This window comes from Onychostruthus taczanowskii, unplaced genomic scaffold (genome assembly GCF_017590055.1).
Source record: "Onychostruthus taczanowskii isolate IOZ18803 unplaced genomic scaffold, ASM1759005v1 scaffold106, whole genome shotgun sequence".
Classification (NCBI taxonomy): domain Eukaryota; kingdom Metazoa; phylum Chordata; class Aves; order Passeriformes; family Passeridae; genus Onychostruthus; species Onychostruthus taczanowskii.
In genome coordinates, this window is record NW_024497186.1 from 1,349,059 (window position 1) to 1,367,724 (window position 18,666).

At 44.6% G+C, this 18,666-nt stretch overlaps 1 protein-coding gene across 1 annotated transcript in view; it reads right to left on the reverse strand.

Moving 5' to 3' along the window:
• Positions 1 to 12,689, reverse strand: part of CPAMD8 (C3 and PZP like alpha-2-macroglobulin domain containing 8) — a 55,189-nt gene extending 42,500 nt beyond the window's left edge. The window contains exons 1-14 of the mRNA XM_041416814.1: positions 12,570 to 12,689; positions 10,179 to 10,330; positions 8,968 to 8,990; positions 7,854 to 8,019; positions 7,680 to 7,732; positions 7,197 to 7,214; positions 6,112 to 6,166; positions 5,861 to 5,974; positions 5,104 to 5,188; positions 4,725 to 4,833; positions 3,863 to 4,090; positions 3,293 to 3,463; positions 2,800 to 2,928; positions 453 to 642 (exon numbers count right to left, since the gene is read on the reverse strand). Coding sequence (XP_041272748.1) covers positions 453 to 642; positions 2,800 to 2,928; positions 3,293 to 3,463; positions 3,863 to 4,090; positions 4,725 to 4,833; positions 5,104 to 5,188; positions 5,861 to 5,974; positions 6,112 to 6,166; positions 7,197 to 7,214; positions 7,680 to 7,732; positions 7,854 to 8,019; positions 8,968 to 8,990; positions 10,179 to 10,330; positions 12,570 to 12,658 — 1,582 coding nt within the window. The 5' untranslated portion in view covers positions 12,659 to 12,689. The remainder of the gene's footprint in view (positions 1 to 452; positions 643 to 2,799; positions 2,929 to 3,292; positions 3,464 to 3,862; positions 4,091 to 4,724; positions 4,834 to 5,103; positions 5,189 to 5,860; positions 5,975 to 6,111; positions 6,167 to 7,196; positions 7,215 to 7,679; positions 7,733 to 7,853; positions 8,020 to 8,967; positions 8,991 to 10,178; positions 10,331 to 12,569) is intronic.
• Positions 12,690 to 18,666: the final 5,977 nt, after the last annotated feature.

Sequence of the window (18,666 nt, forward strand, 5' to 3'; positions counted from 1 at the left end):
CCCCTGCTCCCCAAGTCCACCAGATTTGTGTGTTCCTGTTACTCCTTGTACAAACCAGGAGTCCCCCTTTCATTTCCTTTCCCCCTGTGGGCTGTGTGACCTCCTTGATCAGTCCATTTAATTTTCTCTTCCCATCTAACATCCTCTCCTCAGTTTAAGCTCAACCAATTCAACCAGCTGCCCCAGCCCTGCCCTACACTTCCCTGCCACTCCACTCCAAGCAAATATTAGAGTTTCTTCACCTGAGAAAGACTTCAGAAAGACCAAAGAAAACTTTCCAAGGGTTAGGCCTCTCGGAGAACTTTTTTACATGCCTGAGGGCAATGGATTTCACTATTTTTCTTGCACAAAATTACCTATATTCTTCAAGGAGCATCACATTCACAAAAAGGGTGTGGAAAGGTTGTTTTTCACTGAAAACAGGGGCGAGTTGCATTTCTGGTGCTGGCTACCTGCTCCTGGGAAGCGTGTGAGGTCAGTGTTCTTCTCCAAGGGGGTGGTGGCTCTCTTGCTCCTCTGCTGGGTGACATTGCTGGGCTGCAGCCCCGAGAGGACAATGTTCCCTCGTGATGCCACCTCATAGTGGAGAGTGAAGTTGCAAGGACAGGTGGATTTCACTGCAATCCAGGCCTCCTCTCCCACCTGCAGGCAGGGACAGAAAAGCCAAAGATTTGCCCTGTTGGGAGATTTTTGGTGCCAAAGCACAGGAACCTGCGTGGGTTCCAGGCCACAGGAGGTGAGAGCCCTCTCCTAACAAATGGCTGCATTGAAAATTATATTTATTATTACATTAGCACTGTTCTCAGGGACTTTTTCCACACTCAAAAGGGGTCTGTGTTCAGCTCTCCACTCGCTGCAAATCTGCAGGAGAATGAGCTGGGGGTTGTATGCATTAATGGAACAATGAAGGAATCTCTGGAATCCTGGAAGTTAAGCCTTTTGGCACAGAGCAGCTGTCAGAATTGGTTGAATTTTAGAAACCCCTTCAGTAGCCCAGCCCAAAAAAGGAAAGAGTTGGGTTGGGGGTGGGAAGAGATATGTGTTTGATAGTCTTTGCAGTTTAATTGTGATTACATCCACTGGGCAAATACCAATTCAAACATCACCATGAAATGACTGGGAAGAGATCTGAGGGAAAATGCTGTCAAATCACACAAAGTCTTGATAACAATTTGTAAGTTGGGCACTCAGGAAGGTGTCAAACACAGAAATAAATGAGAAGAAATCTGGGAGTTTTTTTTGGTCTGGGTAACTCATCTGATGCCTGCAATAGGCTCCAGAGCAGCACACCTGGGCACTGAAACTCTGCACCCAGAGGGGCTCAGTGAGTACTGAACAGCCCCAAAACAAAACCCCGCAAATTCCCAACAGAACAGACAGCAGCCATGGGATTGATCGCCCTGAGGAGCAGCAGGCTTTCCTAGGAACACAAACTCCTTCCTTCTGGGCTCTGAGGAGTGCCTGATGCTTGTGGTCAGTAGGATTTCTCCAGCACCTTCCCCTCCTCACCCTCCTGCCATTTAAAGCAGAGCAGTTCCCAAATAAAACCATTCAGGCTTAGAAAATCCCAAATAAATGTTCTGAAAAACCTCTCTTTTTTCAGCTCCAAATGTTCTCCCTGCAGAATACACACATGGCACCAACCAGAAGGGCAGAACTGGAGCACAAGGAGCTGCTGATGGTCAAACACAGTGAGAATGCCACAGAGTCCAAGAGGCGCCTCGTGACACCAAATATTTGAAGTATTAAGAATTCCCCAGTGCAAATGATGAAACAATTCATTAAAAAATGAATGTAGCTAATTGGAACACCCAGTAAGAGCTGGCAATACATGGGAATAGTTCCCACATCAGCTGGTCATCCAGCTCCAAGCTTTCCCACAGAAGAATTAGTTCTAATCAGGTTATAATAAGAACAATGTGTTCAGATTAGCAGTGTATAATCCCCTTTCCATACCTCAGGAAACTTGTAAAAGATTAATTAGCCATTAAACTTTCATGAAATGCAATGATAAAAAAAATGCTCTTATTTGGATACAAAGAATCTGAAACCAACCTGACAGAGCTGCTGATAACAAATCTCACTGTGTTTATGGCCAAAACCCACTTTTTTTTTTTTCCACAGAGCAATATGCAGACCTTCAGAACATTTTCTTGGGTAAGAAGAAACCCTGAACAACTCTCAGAAAACATTATGCAACAGGAACCATGGTTAAATCAGATCTTTTCTCTAGGAGAGAAATCACAACAGCTTTTACAGGGCAGGACTACATTTTTAGAGAGGCTCCTACAAAACCTACCAAAGAAAACAAGACAATCATGTTCAGAGCTCAATAACTGGAAGACTGAACAGATCCAGCTGAGATTTAAACTGAAAGTTCCAGTGAGACTACACAGCCTTAATTTTGGTCTTTTGTAATTCAGCCACTCCCACTAATATCACTTCCAATCATTTTCAGCAAGCAATCCATGCCTGAGCATTACTGGAGGCACAGAACACACATTCAAACGAGAAATACTGAAGTTTTCCATGCCTACACCCACCCCTCTCTGAACAGAAAGGGCTGGATTTGAGGTGCTGCACAGAGCCTCCAGGGAGCTGTGCTTAGCACCTTGTGTACCCCACATTCCACAATTATTTGGTGGCTCCAGTGCAGCTCCTCCATCCTTTGTGGTGGAAACAGCTCAAGATCCCAGAATCAGGAATGTCCAGAAATATTTAATTAGAACAACGTACTTTAAGCCAAGCAATGCAGAGGATTTAATTTCATTTCCATGCTGGAATCTGAAGCCAACATACCTGGAAAGGTTTATCTGGTGCCTGGAGCTGGATGTGACACTTGCTGGGTGAGTACCAGCTGCTGATGGACAAATAGTTGGGCAGATATTGATCCCCAGAAGGTTTCCCATCAATTGCTGTCACTTTGGTCTTAAAAAAAAAAAACAAAAAAAAAGTTATATCAATGTTATGCAGAGAAAGCTTTTTTGTTCTTAATCTCTACTCTCCTCTCCCATTTTATATCTTTCGCCTTTCACCTCTTGACATCTTTACTCCCCAAATATTGGACTCCTACTAACATTTTAAGGTGCATTTAGAGGAGCATCTTTTCATGGTGGTTATCAACATCAGTTCTCTTGGCAGCAAGAAACAACCCAGTGTTTGCTGTGTTGAAATCCAGAAGCTGAAGCTAAAAGGCACCGATTTCCTGTTTGTAGCACTGATTTATAAAGTGCAGGTTTGACAAGATTAGTTAGATGAAAGCCTGCTAATCCTGTAAGGAGCTTTTACCCACCTCCAGCCAGACATATTGGGCAGCTGTGGGGATGGAGGGGATTTCAAACTCCACCAGGCCATTCCTTGAGACCAGTTCACTTGTGTAAACATTGTCCTTTGGTGTGAGCTCAGCTTTAATTCGGATGGTGACTCTGTCAGCTGGACTCCCATCAGGGTAAGTGACCTCTACCTGCACAGTGGGGCATTTATAGAACAATTAGCTTTAAATTACCAGCAATTCCAGGTGGGGAAAATCACTGGGGTCAAGTCAGTACAAAACCCCAGTCTGAGACCTCAAAATCCACACTGGGACCCCAAACCCCACTCTGAGACCCCAAACCCCACTCTGAGACCCCCCAAAACACCAAAGTAACCCCAAAAACCACAAACCGCAACCCCCACAATTCACATGAAACCACCTGTCAGATAATCTCCAAACCACATTCCAAAGCAGCAAAACACAAGGGAAACAAATGAGAGAATTATTGTTCTCCTTAAAAAATAATTTCATTAAATCAGCCATATTAGCACCCAACTAGTACCCATTAGTACCCAAGACCATTAAAAACAGGACTATTTTTAATCTCACCTTGCCTTTGTAAGGCAGCCCAGGTTTGAACTGTTTCCTGGTGTCCTTGGAGTACTTGATATCAATCAGCTGTTTCTGGACAGGTGTGGAGTCATCAAAGGTCACCTGCTTGCTGCCATCAGAGCTGATCACCGTGGCCCAGATGTTGACTGTGCCTCGGAAGTGCTCGGGGACATCTGCTGGCATCATGTCCCTGACACACACCTCGAACACGGCAGAGCCATCCATCTGGGGTGGGGCACACAGAGGGAGGGCTTTGCACACCCACACAGGGCACAGCAAACACATCTAAAGCACAGGCACCCGATGGGGGCTTGCAGCAGTGTTTTGGAAGGGTTAGGATTGGGGGAAAAGGAAGGGGGGAAAAGGAAGGGGGGTTTCATTTTCCTCCCTTAGCCATGGTCTGGACTAACTCTGTCACCTCAGGCTCCTGCTCTCCTCAGCCCCATATGCTCTTAAAACTTCTTATCCCACCAAATCCCAGAATATCCTGAGCTGGAAGGGACCCACAAGGATCATCAGTCCAGCCCCTGTCCCTGCACAGACATCCCAACAATCCCACCCTAAGCATCCCTGAGAGCTCCTGGCCTTCTGGCAGCCTTGGGAGGCTTCCCTGGAGAGCCTGGGCAGTGCCCAGCACCCTATGGGAAAAGAGCTTCCTCCTAATATCTAAAATCATAATCACACCATGCAAAAATAAGCAATATTTTTATTATGCTGGCCCCAGTTATAATATTTACTCCTTCATTTTCTGATCTCCCATCAGCAACAAAACAGAGCTGCAGGATAAACGTTAAAGAAGACAGATCAGGCTGACAGGTCAGACAGATTTCATCACAGGTGAGTCCATGGTCTCCCTCACCTGGGTGGTCTTGAGGACAGGATGTCCCACTTCATGTCTGTAGTACCCAACACCATTTATAGTCATATTGACAATTAGTTTCCCTGTCACTGGTTTGCCAAATGTGTATCTGAAATGCAAAGGAGATGATTAATAACTTCCAGCTGGTTTCTGTTCTTCTGGTAAATAAAGACAATTACCATGTTACCTCCACATCTAGAAAACATTACCACAGAAAGCTTTCCAGATTGTTATTTTTACCATGTTTTTGAAGGCTCTTACATCAGAAAGCTGATGATGATAAGAAATCATCTGAAAAGTCTGCAGCAGGTGGGATCCAAGCTCCAGTGACTGCAGTACAACTCACAGCAGTGAAACTTGGTTTGGGACCTGTTCCTACCTGGCATGGACAGTTCCTTTTTCACACAGTGACAGGTCACGGATGTAGCGAGGGGGATCAATCAGCAGCTCAAACTTTGGCAACACTACAATGAAAAGAAATAAAACAGAATCTTTCCAAGCAGATCTCATTGCCCAGGCTTATAGCAAAAGTCCCCACAGCTCTGACAGGAGCTGGTTCTGATTTACCAGGATAACACCCAGTAGAGGGTCAATCAATGTCTTAGGTTGGAAATGGGGGTGTGTATTCCATTTGCCATCTGTTAGAGGTGGGGCAATTATCTCTGTTAATTGGGCAGTTTTCTTTATCTATTCCACACCCAATCCTTCCTCCAGGAGATCTCTTCTGTTCGTGGGCCATTAATTATTAATTATCTTCTGTTCATGGCCAGTGAGTGTCCCTGCATGGCTGATCAAATTCCAGCATCCCATGGGGAGATGCTCTGCCCAGGGGAGGAGCCGAGCATTCCTACCTGGATGGAATCTGAGATTTTGGGACCAGAGCAGCCTTTCCACTGCATTTCCAGAGGAGCAGCCCTTTTCCCACTGCATTCCCAGAGATCAACAACAGCAACAAACCAAAACCACCTTGGCAAGGTGACCTCAGCAAAGCTCCCAGTTAGTAGTGCCTGCATCCCTGAAATACATGGCTCTAAGGAATTTTTCCTCATGGCATTTTAAATGCAGTGTTTCATCTCAAGTGAAACATTTCACAGTGTTCTCTTCCTCCAAATGCACCTGGGTTAGGGTCAACTCACCATATTTCTGCACCTCAAAGGATTTGTTGTAAGTGTGCCCCTGCATCTCAGCAAAGATGAGCCATTCCCCAAACACTGGCTGATCAGACAGGGGAAAAGTCATATTGACAATGCCTGAAAAGGGAAACAACACTCTGTGAACTCTGCCACTCTCCAGCCCCTGCCAAGCCTTACTGAACAGACTCAGTGGAAGCAGAAGCAAAGGCAAATCACACTATACAGAGGAAAAAAATTAATAATCTGGAACTTACCACAACAAAATGGCTTCAAGTTCTTCCATTCTATCATCCGAGAGCCCCGAGGATCCTGCAGGGAGGTTGAGGGGTGAGAAAAAAAACATCACTCATGCATTTAACTCAGTTTGCAACAAAGAACTTCCTTTTGTAACACACCTCACTGACAGCTCAAATGCAACCAATACCTGTCAAAACTGTCCCAAAAATACCTTACACCAAGGGTATTTGTTTTCTGGAGTTATTTAAGAGCTCTGCTCCTGTAAGCAATGCACACAAATAAATGCTGTCAAGCAGATCTTTCCCCTGCCTTAAGACACCAGTCCTGGATGGGATGAACTGACCTCATTCCTAAAGGAGCTGTACAAGCAGAAAGACAAATTCTGGATGAAAAAAACCCAGATGAAATGAATCCTGCTGGTTTTGTCAGCATTAAATCTTCAAAAAGAGTGAATCCTTCTGCTTTCTGACACGTAAAATATTAAAAAACAACAAAAAATAACCCCCCAAAACAAAACAACCAACAAAAACCCACAAAAAACAAACCAACCAAACAAAAAAAAAAAAAAAAAAACCCTCCCACCAAACAAAAAAAAAAAGAAACAAAAAAACAACCCGCCATAAAAACCCCAAAAATCCCCTAACACAGAGGGAACCTCTCATTCACCTCATAAGGAAGAAGACAGGAGAACCCTTTCCTTTCCATGAATTTCTACTCTCCACTATCCCTGTTTGGGTGCAGGGATGAGGGTGGCCCTGCTCTGCCAGCCCAGCACATGAAGGATTGGAGTGGGGGACATTGAAAAGAGGGGAGAGGGAGTGAGGCTGTCACAGTTATAAATCCCAGTGAATCAAGCCAGTTCTTCTCAGGCTGAAAAATGGGAATGAACTTCTGAAACTGAAGTAGAAAACAAGGATATTTGCTGGTGATAGCAAAAAACCAAAGCACAGAGATCACATAGAGGCACAGGGATAGAAAATTGCATTGGTTAGGGGTGGGAATGGCCACAATGAACAGAAAAAGCACAAATTTGTTCCTTTAAATGCTACACAAACCTTGTACCACTACAGGACATGTGCTAGATGGGCACATAGATACTCACCACCACATAAGCTTCAATCTGAAAGAAAGAAGAAAAATAAAAGGCTTTATGAAACAACTTTTCTGCTTTTTTTTGTGTTGAGTCAACATAAGCAAGGTGTCAGACCCAAAGGGACAGAGTTTGAACATCTTTGCTAAGAGTAGCCTGAGAAACACACATTTAATTCAGAGATCTATCTGGAAAAGTGATAATTTACATATCTGTGCACTACCTAAATAAGGGGCAAGTCTCTGAAAAATTCTTGTCTCTGATCTGGCAGATCTGCCTCTCATTTGCCAGCACTCCAAAAGTTTGTATTCTCCTCCAATAGGAATATGACCAAGTGAAAAAAGCTGAATTACAAATAAAACAAGCTGTCACCAGCTATGCCCAAACAGCTTAAAAATCCAGTTCTGTTTCTGCATAAGTGTACATTTGAATAAAATGCAGGCTACCAAGTATTCCATCATATTGCACAGTGTGAAAGAAAACAGTTTTCTTTACCCTGTCATTGACTGGCCTCAGGTCAGAAGTCACCATGAAGAGATTTATCAACACTAAAAACGGAAAAAAGGGAATTTATCAGTCACCAGAGCTGAGACTGAACAGAAGAGCTCATCTTAAAACTCCCCTTGAAAGCAGCCCTAGCATCTGGCAAATTGTCCAAGATGATTTTACCTTTCTGCTTGGGTTTGTAGACAGGTTTGTCAGTCTGGATGAACACTGAGGAGCCCTTGCTGTCGATGGTGACTGTGGTGTAGTTGTGGAAAATGTACCCTTCCTCTGCCAGGTGCCTGTTGCCCCAAACCTTCAGGTGTGCTTGTCCACGAAGCCCTGAAGGCACCTAAAACACACCAAGGGGTGAGGAACACACAGAAAAACCTCTGAGCTTTTGGGGAATGTAACTGACACTGAAGTGAGCAAGAAGAGGCACCTGCTGCATTTTGGTGTAAATCTGTGTTAGCAGTGAAAGGAATATTAAGGACACACTAGGTTTTCTACAATATATAAACAAAGGAGGTAAATTCATGCTGAAAGCATGGCAGGAAATTCTCTTCTACTAGGTTTTCTACAATATATAAACTTCAAAGGAGGTAAATTCATGCTGAAAGCATGGCAGGAAATTCTCTTCTGCCCTTTATCACTCAAGCAGACTGATGGTTGATCTACACATGAGACTCCCAGTACAGAAGTGGGGAAACCAACCCACAGCTCTGCCAACAGAGGGAAGAACCCCAATGAGCAACACAAAAAAGTCCCCAAAACAAAAAGTGCATGCATGAACATGTTCAGCCAGCTGCTCAGAGAAATAAGTACTTTAAAATTACTTCAGATTAAAAGTGGCAAAGTAAAAAATCTGATACCATTCCAGGTGCAGATCACAATTGAATATTTTGTTCCACCACCCCCCTTTAACATGCCAAATTAAGTCCTAAGTTAAAAAACCCAACACTTTTAAGGGCTTGTTCTTCTAGTCCAGCTCCATTTTGCCAACATTTGAAGTCATAACCCCCACACAGAATTCTGTACTGCCATTCTTATCAAATAACCCCAACACAGAAATTTATGTGGAGGCACGAGCCACGGATTTTCTTTAGTGGTGTAAAGGTGAGCTGTGATGAGTTGGGCTTTGTTGTTTTCACTCTCCACTTCTCCTCTGGTGGAGGCTGTGTCCTCCTCAGTGTGTGCCCCAGAATGTGGCATTTATTTGTGCCAGAGAGCAATGTTTGATGTGGCTGAAGAAAGTTCCTTACATGTTCACCAAAACCATCTTAAAATAATTGACACTCACCTTCAACTTAATTGTTCCTTTTTCTAAAATATAAGAGAGAGAGAGAGCAAGAATTATTCTCAAGGTAAGGCACCATGATTTTAGATCTTTGCAGTTGAGTGAAGGAGGACCCCACACCAGAGAGCTGCTCCCTTTGTTGTGATTTCACCTGAAATAATTTTCCTGCACTGTGTAAAACAGTTTTCAGGTTAAGTCAGACCCAGTAGAGCTCCCCAAAATAAACCTGGTCCACTTTTATTGACAGCTTTTTCCCAGTGTAAACTGCAGAGTGCTCTGTGATTGGAGAGCACCCCCAAGGCTGAGGCTCCAGCACAGGGCAGCCTGTGCCTGCTGATTTGCTTTGCTCTAAAAAGGACCTGGCCTCTTTTGGGACTGAAACAATTCCCAAAACAAACACTCATGGGATCTGTTTGTATTGCTGCATACAGTCGTACCTAGGAGTTCTGTGGAGCATTTGCTGTCCACATGTGACAGCATCACTCCCTTTGAATTGCTTTGCAATTGTCAGCCACTTTCAAAGACATCAAGGGGAGGACACAACCAGAGACAATCTGTTCCAAGAAATGGAATGGCTTTCATAAAACTCCCAGTTTTGACATACAGAAGGGTTAAAACATGAGGGTTAAAGAGCCTGATTGCCTTGACTACACTCCAGCTTCCACCACTACTGACAGTGGTACCACAGGGCTACTGGACTTCACTTTCACCAGTGTAAATTCACCCAGTGTTAAGTTGGATGTTATCAGATCACATTGCTTTTACTCACAGGACAGAGGTATCTGGCTTGGATTTTAAAGACTTGTCCAACTATACAAACATTACCACCTCTCTCAGCAACACCCAGTCCTAAAGATAGGGACTGTGTTCCCAGCACTCCTCTTGGAGAGAAGAAATTGATGATGATGTAGGTTTTCTTTTGTCTTTAAAATAAACTTATCTTTTTTCTTATATAGCCCCTCACTGATAAATATTCAGGCATCAAAAGGAAATATAATCACTATAAAACTCTGTAATATCAGTTACATTGGGTCTCTGGTTGTCTTGGTTATCAAAGTGTTTGAGATTAAAACCACATTAGCACAATCAACTGAGAAGGTGCAGCAGCATCAATTAGTTTGATTCCATTATCACCTAAAGCAATCCTTTAGGAGATACCAGGGTGCTCCCAGAGCACCTCAGCTCATCAGTCAGTTGTCAGAGCAGGAGCTCACCCAGGACTGTTCCGTGGCTCCGTGACACCGTCTCTCCTTTGACCACCAGCTGGATCTGCACCGTGGTCTCCTTGACAGAGTTGAAGATGGTCACACTTATGGCTTCCTCCACCCCAGAGCGGAAAACAGAAGGTGCTGCAATCAAGTAACCCCTGAGGAGCACAATTGGAAGTGGTCAGTCAAGACACAGCCACAAGAGTGTTACCTTCACTTGTGAGACACTTCTGTAGCAAAAGGAAAAGAACAAATACTCTGTGATGTATTTGCCCCTGTAGGGTCACATTTGTTGTCATCAGCAGTATAAGCCTGTATCTAATATTTAAATAAAATCTAATGTATAATTATCTAAGCCTGTATCTAATGTATAAATACAATCTAATGTATAATTATCTAAGCCTGTATCTAATTGTATAAATGAACAAACAGAGCCTAAGTGGCTACAAATGGCTTGCAAATCCTTAGGATTTAAATAAAACCAGTAATATTATCCATGTTTGTTGGATCTATAATAATAAATTCATATTAAAGTGAATAAATGAATGAAACCCCATTCATTTATCTACTATATGTAACAAACTAAACGTCCAACCAGTTAATCATAAGAGTTAAAGTTCATGAAGGAGTAAGGAGGTTCCTGAACCTCTCATAGAGCTTCATAGCCAATGCTTTCTTTGAAACAATTTTGATATTTTAAATTCAATCATATGGCTCCATTTTCATAGTTCAGCTTCACATAAGAGAAGTGAAGGGATTCAGAGGTGATTTTTGGAGCTTTCTAAATGTCAGGCTCGAGGCATGTAACACACCTGACCTTGCAGTTCATACAGAAGCAGCCCAGAAACTGCAGCTACAAAACTGAGCTCGAATTCCAGCTCTGCTACCACATTCTTGTTCAAACAATTAGATCCTGCAAGTTTACAAAAGGCATTATTTTAGGAGGCACGCAGAGAGCTTTAAAGCCACCCAAAACGACCTCCCATAGATGCTGCAATGTGAGAGTTTCTGAATGGAATCTGCACCACTCCTCTCTGAATGGCACCGTGCCATGAACTTGTCAGCTAAAAGCATTGCAGGCTCTGAGCTCTTTGATGCACTGGGCTGGAAGCAACACATTTATATTCTCTTCATGACACACCTTTCCGGGGTTTTTCCCTACCCAAAAGGATTTTTTTAAACGCTAGGCAATTCCTCAGATGCCTTTTCAAGCCAAATTTCTCAGCCCGTGCCTTTCTACAGTCCCATGAGTCAGGTTGCTTTAGCTCATGATTAATTATCACTTTGGGATGAGGATGATGGTGTTTTACAGCCCCCAAGTAATCTTTTATCAAATTCCAAGCCCATGTTCCTCTCTCAGCAGGCCTCATTGCCATGGAGATCCCATTACCCCCAAAGGAAGTTCAGAACTCTGTGGCATTTGAGTTAAATTGCACGGGGTACTTGCAGATTCAAAACCTTATGGCTGCCAGGTTTGAAAATTCATCAGAATGGCAATAAATAACAATAAAAAGTTACTAGTGAGCCTGCAAATCCTTGGTAAGAGAGATAGCTGATTTAGCTGCAGAGGGAGAAAGAGTACCAGCTGCATTCAGGATGAAATGATCAGATTTAAACTGTCATGAGCCCAGCACTGCAGTGCCATATGTGAAGCACATGTACTCACATTGTTCCGAATTGCTGAAACTCTTTCTGAATTATCAGTCCCTTGATACAACTATTTAAATCACTTAATAAGTGGCATTTGAAAATTAAATATTGAATTTGGCAATCAAAGAGTTAACTTGACAGGGACTGGACAGATCCTTTAAGCACGCTTAACTAACAGCTCTGTCAGGTTACACCAAAACTTGGCAGGACGTGAAATATTTTCTAGAAAGCAAGTGAGAATAAGTTCTGCATGGCACTCAGTTAATGCAGCTATTCACGATGCTGTCGGGCTATAATAAGCCAGGGATAAAGAACAAAGCAAACCTTAATCAAAATTAACCTAAACATGCTGGAAAAGAGCTGCGGATTCAGTTCCTAACAGTCGGAGAACTTTCCCCGCACTTTCTCCTCGGCTGATCTTTCCCACAAAGAAAAAAAAAATAAAAAAAAAATCTTCACACGCTGCTCAGGAGCGCGCAGCGCTACCTTCAACCACCCGCAGCAGGCGGATTCCTTAAATAAGTGCTGGCAGAGAAAAGCTCCGCTCCCGCAGCCGCCGGAGGCAGGTATCGCACGGGAGCTCTGTCCGGCCGTCCCCTCTCCCCGCGCTCCGCCCGCGACCCCTCCGGCCGCTCCGCGCGCTTTGTTCCGCGGCCGCGGAGCCCCCCCGGAGCCGTGGCCGGGCAGAGCCGCTTCTCCCCGCGCCGCCCTGCGCAGGGATGCTGCCGCGGAGTCCCCGGTACTTACTGGCGCTGGCGGGGCTGGGCAGCGCTCAGGCTGCAGAGGGCGAGCAGCAGCAGCAGCGCCCGGGCGCGGCGGGGCTCGCAGCCGGACATGGTGCCGGGGAGCCCGGGCCACGGCGCGGTGCGCGGGCAGCAGGAGCCTTTTGTTCCCGGCGAGCGCAGCCCGAGGCTCCGCCGCCCCGCGCCCGGGCTCGGCTCCCCGGTGCCTCTGGCCGCCGCCCCCCCGCCGCGTCCCCGCCCCCGGGCCGCCCCCTCCTGGCCCCGGTGCCCGCTCGGCTCCGGCCCCGGCTCTTTGTCTGCGGCTCCCCGCCCGCTCCTGACAGCGCCACCGGGGAGGGGACAAGGGGAGGGGGCCGCGCCCCGCCCGGCCCCAGGTGCGCTGAGCCCGGCCCCGGCCGCTCCGCACCTCCGCCCGCCCCGGCAGCGCCGCCCGAGCCCCAACAGCCCCGGGAGCGCTGCTCGGGCTCCTCGCCTTCCTCCTGAGCGCCGCAGATGGGAGAGCTGCGGAAACCGAGGAGGAACAGGAGCGGGGCATGGCAGCCCCGGCACGGTCCCGGCCCGGTAACTGAGCTCTGTGCGCTCAGGGACTCCACGCAGCCCTGCCCGGGAGCCGCTTTCCAACCCAAAATCCGGTGCCAGCACTGATGCTCTTCCATCCTCCTCGGTCCCTAGGCCCTGATCTGTCCCTCTCCATCCCTCTGTCCCGCCGTTCCAGGGGTTTGGGACAGGAGAGAGGGAGCCGTCACTGCACCAGCCTGAGGAAGAGCTGCAGCCCAAGAGCAGAGCTCACAAACCGGGAAATGCAAACCCAAGGCGACAGCAGAGAGCCGAGGTGACAGAAAAAATGCCGTCTCCCTCTACACAGAGATATCAAGGAATGATTCCTCTGATCCCTGCCGGAGAAAACCCAGGCACACCAGGGCTTCAGAGGGGAATTCCTGCCCCAGCAATAAATGAAAACCCTCAGTGTAGGTAGTTTGAATAACATTTTCCCCCCAATACACCTGGCTTACACACACAAATAGTGCTTAGCTTTTTATGTTGTGTGAAACTGACGCTTATTTTGATGACTTCTCTTAAAAGTAAAGTCAATAACTCAATAGCTTTTTGATAAATTCAGATTATCTTGAATAATGGCTAAGACTGTGAGATGTGGCTACATTTTTCTATTTAAATCGATCCTGAACCAGCACTGTCTCATTTTTGTGGAGAGGCAGAACAAACCTAGAAAAAGAACAAACCCTTTTTGACAAATTAGACAAGATAAGACTCTGGAAGGACAGGGGTCACTTCCTAAAGAAATGGTGAGCTAGGAACTAAGAGAAGCAACTTATTAGAAAGTACATTAAAGTGGAATGGTTTAGGTTTTGTTTGTTTGCTTGTTTGGGGATTTTTTTTTTGAGACAAAATGAAACAAGCAAAGAAAAAAATCTAGTAACTCCAAATTGTTTTCCAGTTTCTTCCTATTCTCAGCTACAAACACAGAACCCTGCCTGCCTCAGTGATTCCCTGTCTGCAGAGCAGCATTACTGATCCAGCCTCTCCCCAGGATGACACTTCAGGGGACGTTGGGATCCTTTGTTTAAAGATTAAATGAGGCAAAATGAAAATGAAGCACCTTTGCTGTTCCCATGGCATGGCAGAGATCAGGTATGTTTGGGCTGAAACAGCATCATGCTTTCAAAAATATGAATTCATTAATTACCTCTACACTCAATCCATATCTTTCCAGAGCAAACCATAAACGGCTCATTATAGACTCGTACATGAAATCTATGGGGAATGTACCAAAAAACCCACAAAATGCCACTAAACACCATCCTGCCAACCACAGGAAAGAGCTTTGAAAAAGCTCTGGGTAAGGACTTTGAACAAGCAACGGGATTCAGCAACGGATTGATGAAGGCAGCAAAGTGCAGTTCTAAAATGGAGCTCCATCACCTTCAGAGTAACACACAAATGTGTATTTCTACACCTCAAAAAGCACAGATAGAAATCACCCTTATGTGGAATACAACCCTTTCGAATTGCTCATTCTTTTAAAGGGGAGATTTCTCCTAAACTGAAGATTTTCCATTTGATATTTGCTGACTACAAGAAATCTCAGGCAATTACAACCTCTGAAGACTGCAAACCATCTTCTAATTATGAAGGTATGTGCAATCCTGTAAATAAGGCTGGAATCAACTTGGTCTGAAAAAAAAAAAAAAAAAGGAGGCTTTAGACATAATTTCAAACTATTTACTTACTGAAATGGAATTTTCTGTGCTTGCCAAAATGAATCCCATTCAGTGTGATGCAACAGGTGTTGGAATTCCAGCAGCCGCCTGCAACCCACATCTGGTAATGGTTAGGAGTTAAAAGGAAGTTCTGTAAGAACTGCTCATGTATAAAAACTATTCATCAGTCAGATCTATGGGCCATATTCACCCACCCGCTTGCACTGTGCATAGCTCAGATTTTTATTTCGTTTACAGAAAACGTAATTCTGCTCCTCATAAAGTCTCAGGAATCTCAGGCACTTGAGAGCATGTGGGGGATTGGTGTTGGCCATGCTGGTGGCAGAAAGGTGAGGGAGGGACAGGGGTTTAGGGAACAAGGTGTGAATACATCTGTATTGGTTGTAATTCACACCCTGGTCACTTCCCATCATTAACTCTGCAGGAGAAGGAATCCTCCCCCATGTCCCAAATACCTCATAAAAAAGCTGTGCAACGTGAAAATTATCAGACAGCGATTTGTCAAGCAAAAAAGAATAATTTCCAAGTACTGCCACTCACAGCTGGGAATCCTTCTGCTTTTCCCCCCCACCTCAACTGCCAGATTGAACTCAGTCAGACAACTCCCAGGAAACAGTGGTAGGACCATGCCATCAATAATCAGCCCTTGCTAACTGCCTCAGCATGAGTGGTGTCACTAACTTGTCACTCAGATGATCAGATCCAAAGGTGTAAAAGGTAATTCTCACTTGCTTCAAGATTTTAATACAGGTAAATGGTGCATAAAAGATACTGTACTAAACCCAAGGGTATTAATCATTGAGTTTTGTGTTAAGTCCTGCACACACTAGATTTCAGTAGAAGGTGGGTGAAAAATAAAAAAGTCATCAATTTCCAGAATAATTTCTCCCCCTTTCCCAATGGAAAAACATTAATCTCAGTCATTACACAGCACCAGACAAGAACAAGGCCTTAGTTAATTTTTACAGCATTATATTCAAGGTAAAAAAGCCACACCTATTCTTTAACTCTGAGTTTTGTTCTCCCTTCGTGTTTCTGTGACAGACAGAGATAGCAAAAGCAGAAACTGATAACTGCAAAGTGTCCCAGGCTTTGCCACACTCCTGCACCTCCCCAGCACTGAGGAAAATGGTTTTACAGAGACTACATCAGTCCAGACAGACTGGCAGAAACCAGACTGATCCTGCCCCCACAGGAATACAAACATCTCTAGAAAAAATTATAAGGAAAGGATAATTAAAGAGCACTCTTCAACTAAGACTGTAATCTAAGTAGCATATAACAGGATAATGATATTGAGAACATAATTATTAAATAGTTCTGTCAAAAATGGTTATTATTCATCTATAGAGCAGGAGAGTCTGATCTTTCACAGTAATATAACATTTTAATTCCTGACAAAGTGAAGGAAATAATACTAGCAAAGCATTCAAATGGAGGATTTTGAATGATTTAGAAGGAAGAGCACTGTGCTTATCAGAAGGGACTGTCATTCAAATGTTTAGTCAGAAATAATTTCCCAATTCTCTTCTCAGCTCCTACATGACTGGTGAAATACAATTTGTGTGTAGTCTGACTGAACAGTAGAGCCACCTCCCATGTGCAAGAGATACTAAACAAAGGAATAAAATTTTTATATCCTACAGGCAATCTCCAAACATACATTGTCTATATAAATTAAAAAATTAGTTACATCTGAAGGGGCAACCATAACATAGAAAATTTAAGATCTTAAATTAGCAGGAAATTCAAGTTTTTGCATATACATTATCACACAAAGAAACTGATCAGAGGCATTTGAGCCCACTCTGCAAACCTCGTGCTTGCTGTACAGACCACACACAAATACAGCGGAAGAAACAACCTAAAATAATTTCTGTGAGTTGAACAGGAATGCTCACATAATCACTGGAAATGCTCTTAATTGGTGTGGCTCAGTGGTGCATTTCAGAGCTGTTAGATCTTCTGCCGCTCTGGAGCTCTTTTCATGTCCTGGCAATCCCAGCCCAGCCAGCAGTTTGTTTATCATATTCAGGATGAATTTCCGGATCTCCAACAAAGTGGTATTTACTCCGAGGCAGGGAAGACTGCAGTAATCCAATAAGTTCTCATTAGCCTAAAATGCAAAAACATCTGCTGGGGTCATGAGCTGCTTTGCTGTTGATGAGCACAGGCTCAGCTCCGTTTGCAGCTCGTGTGAACAAAGAGTTGAGGATTTGGGGTGTGGAGAGGTGACAAAGGAACCTCAGGGGTTTCCAGAGCTGCAGCTCCACCCCGGGCAGGAGGGACCCTGCCTCACCTTGACCCCAGAGCCCCCATTGCAGGGAGCACAGGAATTACAGCAAAAAATGCCTTGACTCAGCCCTCCCGAGCTCGTGGTCAGGGTCTGGCACTGAGGAGAATGTGACCACAGCACCCAGGCAGGGCAAGCTGCAGGGCAAACCCAGCCCAAAAGCTTTGCCAATCTCTTCTTAAACAACCAAGGGTTTTGCAAGGGATGAATACTTCCATTTCTTGGCTCCCCCTTCCTCTCAGGCTGTCACCCACCTGGCTCAATTCACAAATGCTTTCAGTTTTTGGAGGAAGAAAAAAAAATCCCTTCCCCCAAAAAAGCACCTTAACACACAGGAATGTTAACAACTGGTCAAGAAGAACTTCTGGCCTAAAAGATGAATAAATAGGTAATAAGTACTGCACAAGTTCAAACAAAACAAAACTAAATCTACATTGATAGAAGTTACAGTAGGGAGAACATTATTAATTCCACGGAGGGAGAAAAAAGACACATAACCTGAATAAAAAGAGCCCTTAATTTGTTTAGGATTCCAACCGATTTAGAGCATGTGACATTGTCAGAAAATAAGTGGAAAACACAAAATAAGTGGTGTCACATCTGTTTAGCTCCTGCTCCAGTGATTCTGCAGTTCTTTGTTGTTGTTTGTACAGTGCTAAATGACAGCAGCCAATTCTGTGGAATATTCTGCAGTATTTCAAGGTGGAGGAGCCTAAAACACTTCTGCAAAGAGCCAAAACAGGGCCACTTAGAAAGAACATTCATGAAAATCAAGAAGTCTCAGTTCAAACTAGTTTAAAACCCTTTCCTGGAGAGGCCGAGCTGCTTTAGCTAACACTTGTTGTACCATTCGTACAAAGAATTACACAAGTGTTCAGTTTAAAGAATGGCCAGAATGCTGAAATTCATGCCTCTGATTCTTCTGAAACAATGAGTGCACATCCCCGGGCACAGAATTGTTGTGTAGCAGCAGTTTGGCTTCAGCCCCAGGACTCCCCTTTGCCTCGTGGGAGGATGAGGAGTGCAGCGAGTGCCGCCTGCAGCAGCGGGGCTGAACTGCTGCCCCCGCAAGATTTACAGCCTTTAATTGTGCTCACAGCAAGCACCTCCCCGGGGGGACAACCAGCAACATTCCACTGCTTTGCAGAGGGAAAATTTGCGTTGCTGGCTGTTGCTTAAGTAACGTTTGGGTGTAGGTATACGCATCCAATAGTACCTCAAGGGCAGAAAGTCGCTTGACTGCAAAGGATGGGTTTAATTTAAAGGTATTTCTTAAAAGAAAAATACTTTTTCAGACCATCAGTGAGGTGTACCATTAAGGAATCCCAGGAAAGACATTCTGATATGCCTGTGCAGAGACATTATAATCAAGACACTACAATATTGATTTCAATTTCATCCATCCTCTCTCATATTTAAGAGGACCCTTCCCAGCTTTCAGTCTTGGAATTGACACACTGATCATAAACAGGTTAAAGGTGTGAGGACACACAGCTCAGCAATAATCCAAACCAGTTTCATCATGTTGGAGCCTTTCTACCCACATCTCAATCCAGCAGAACTAACCA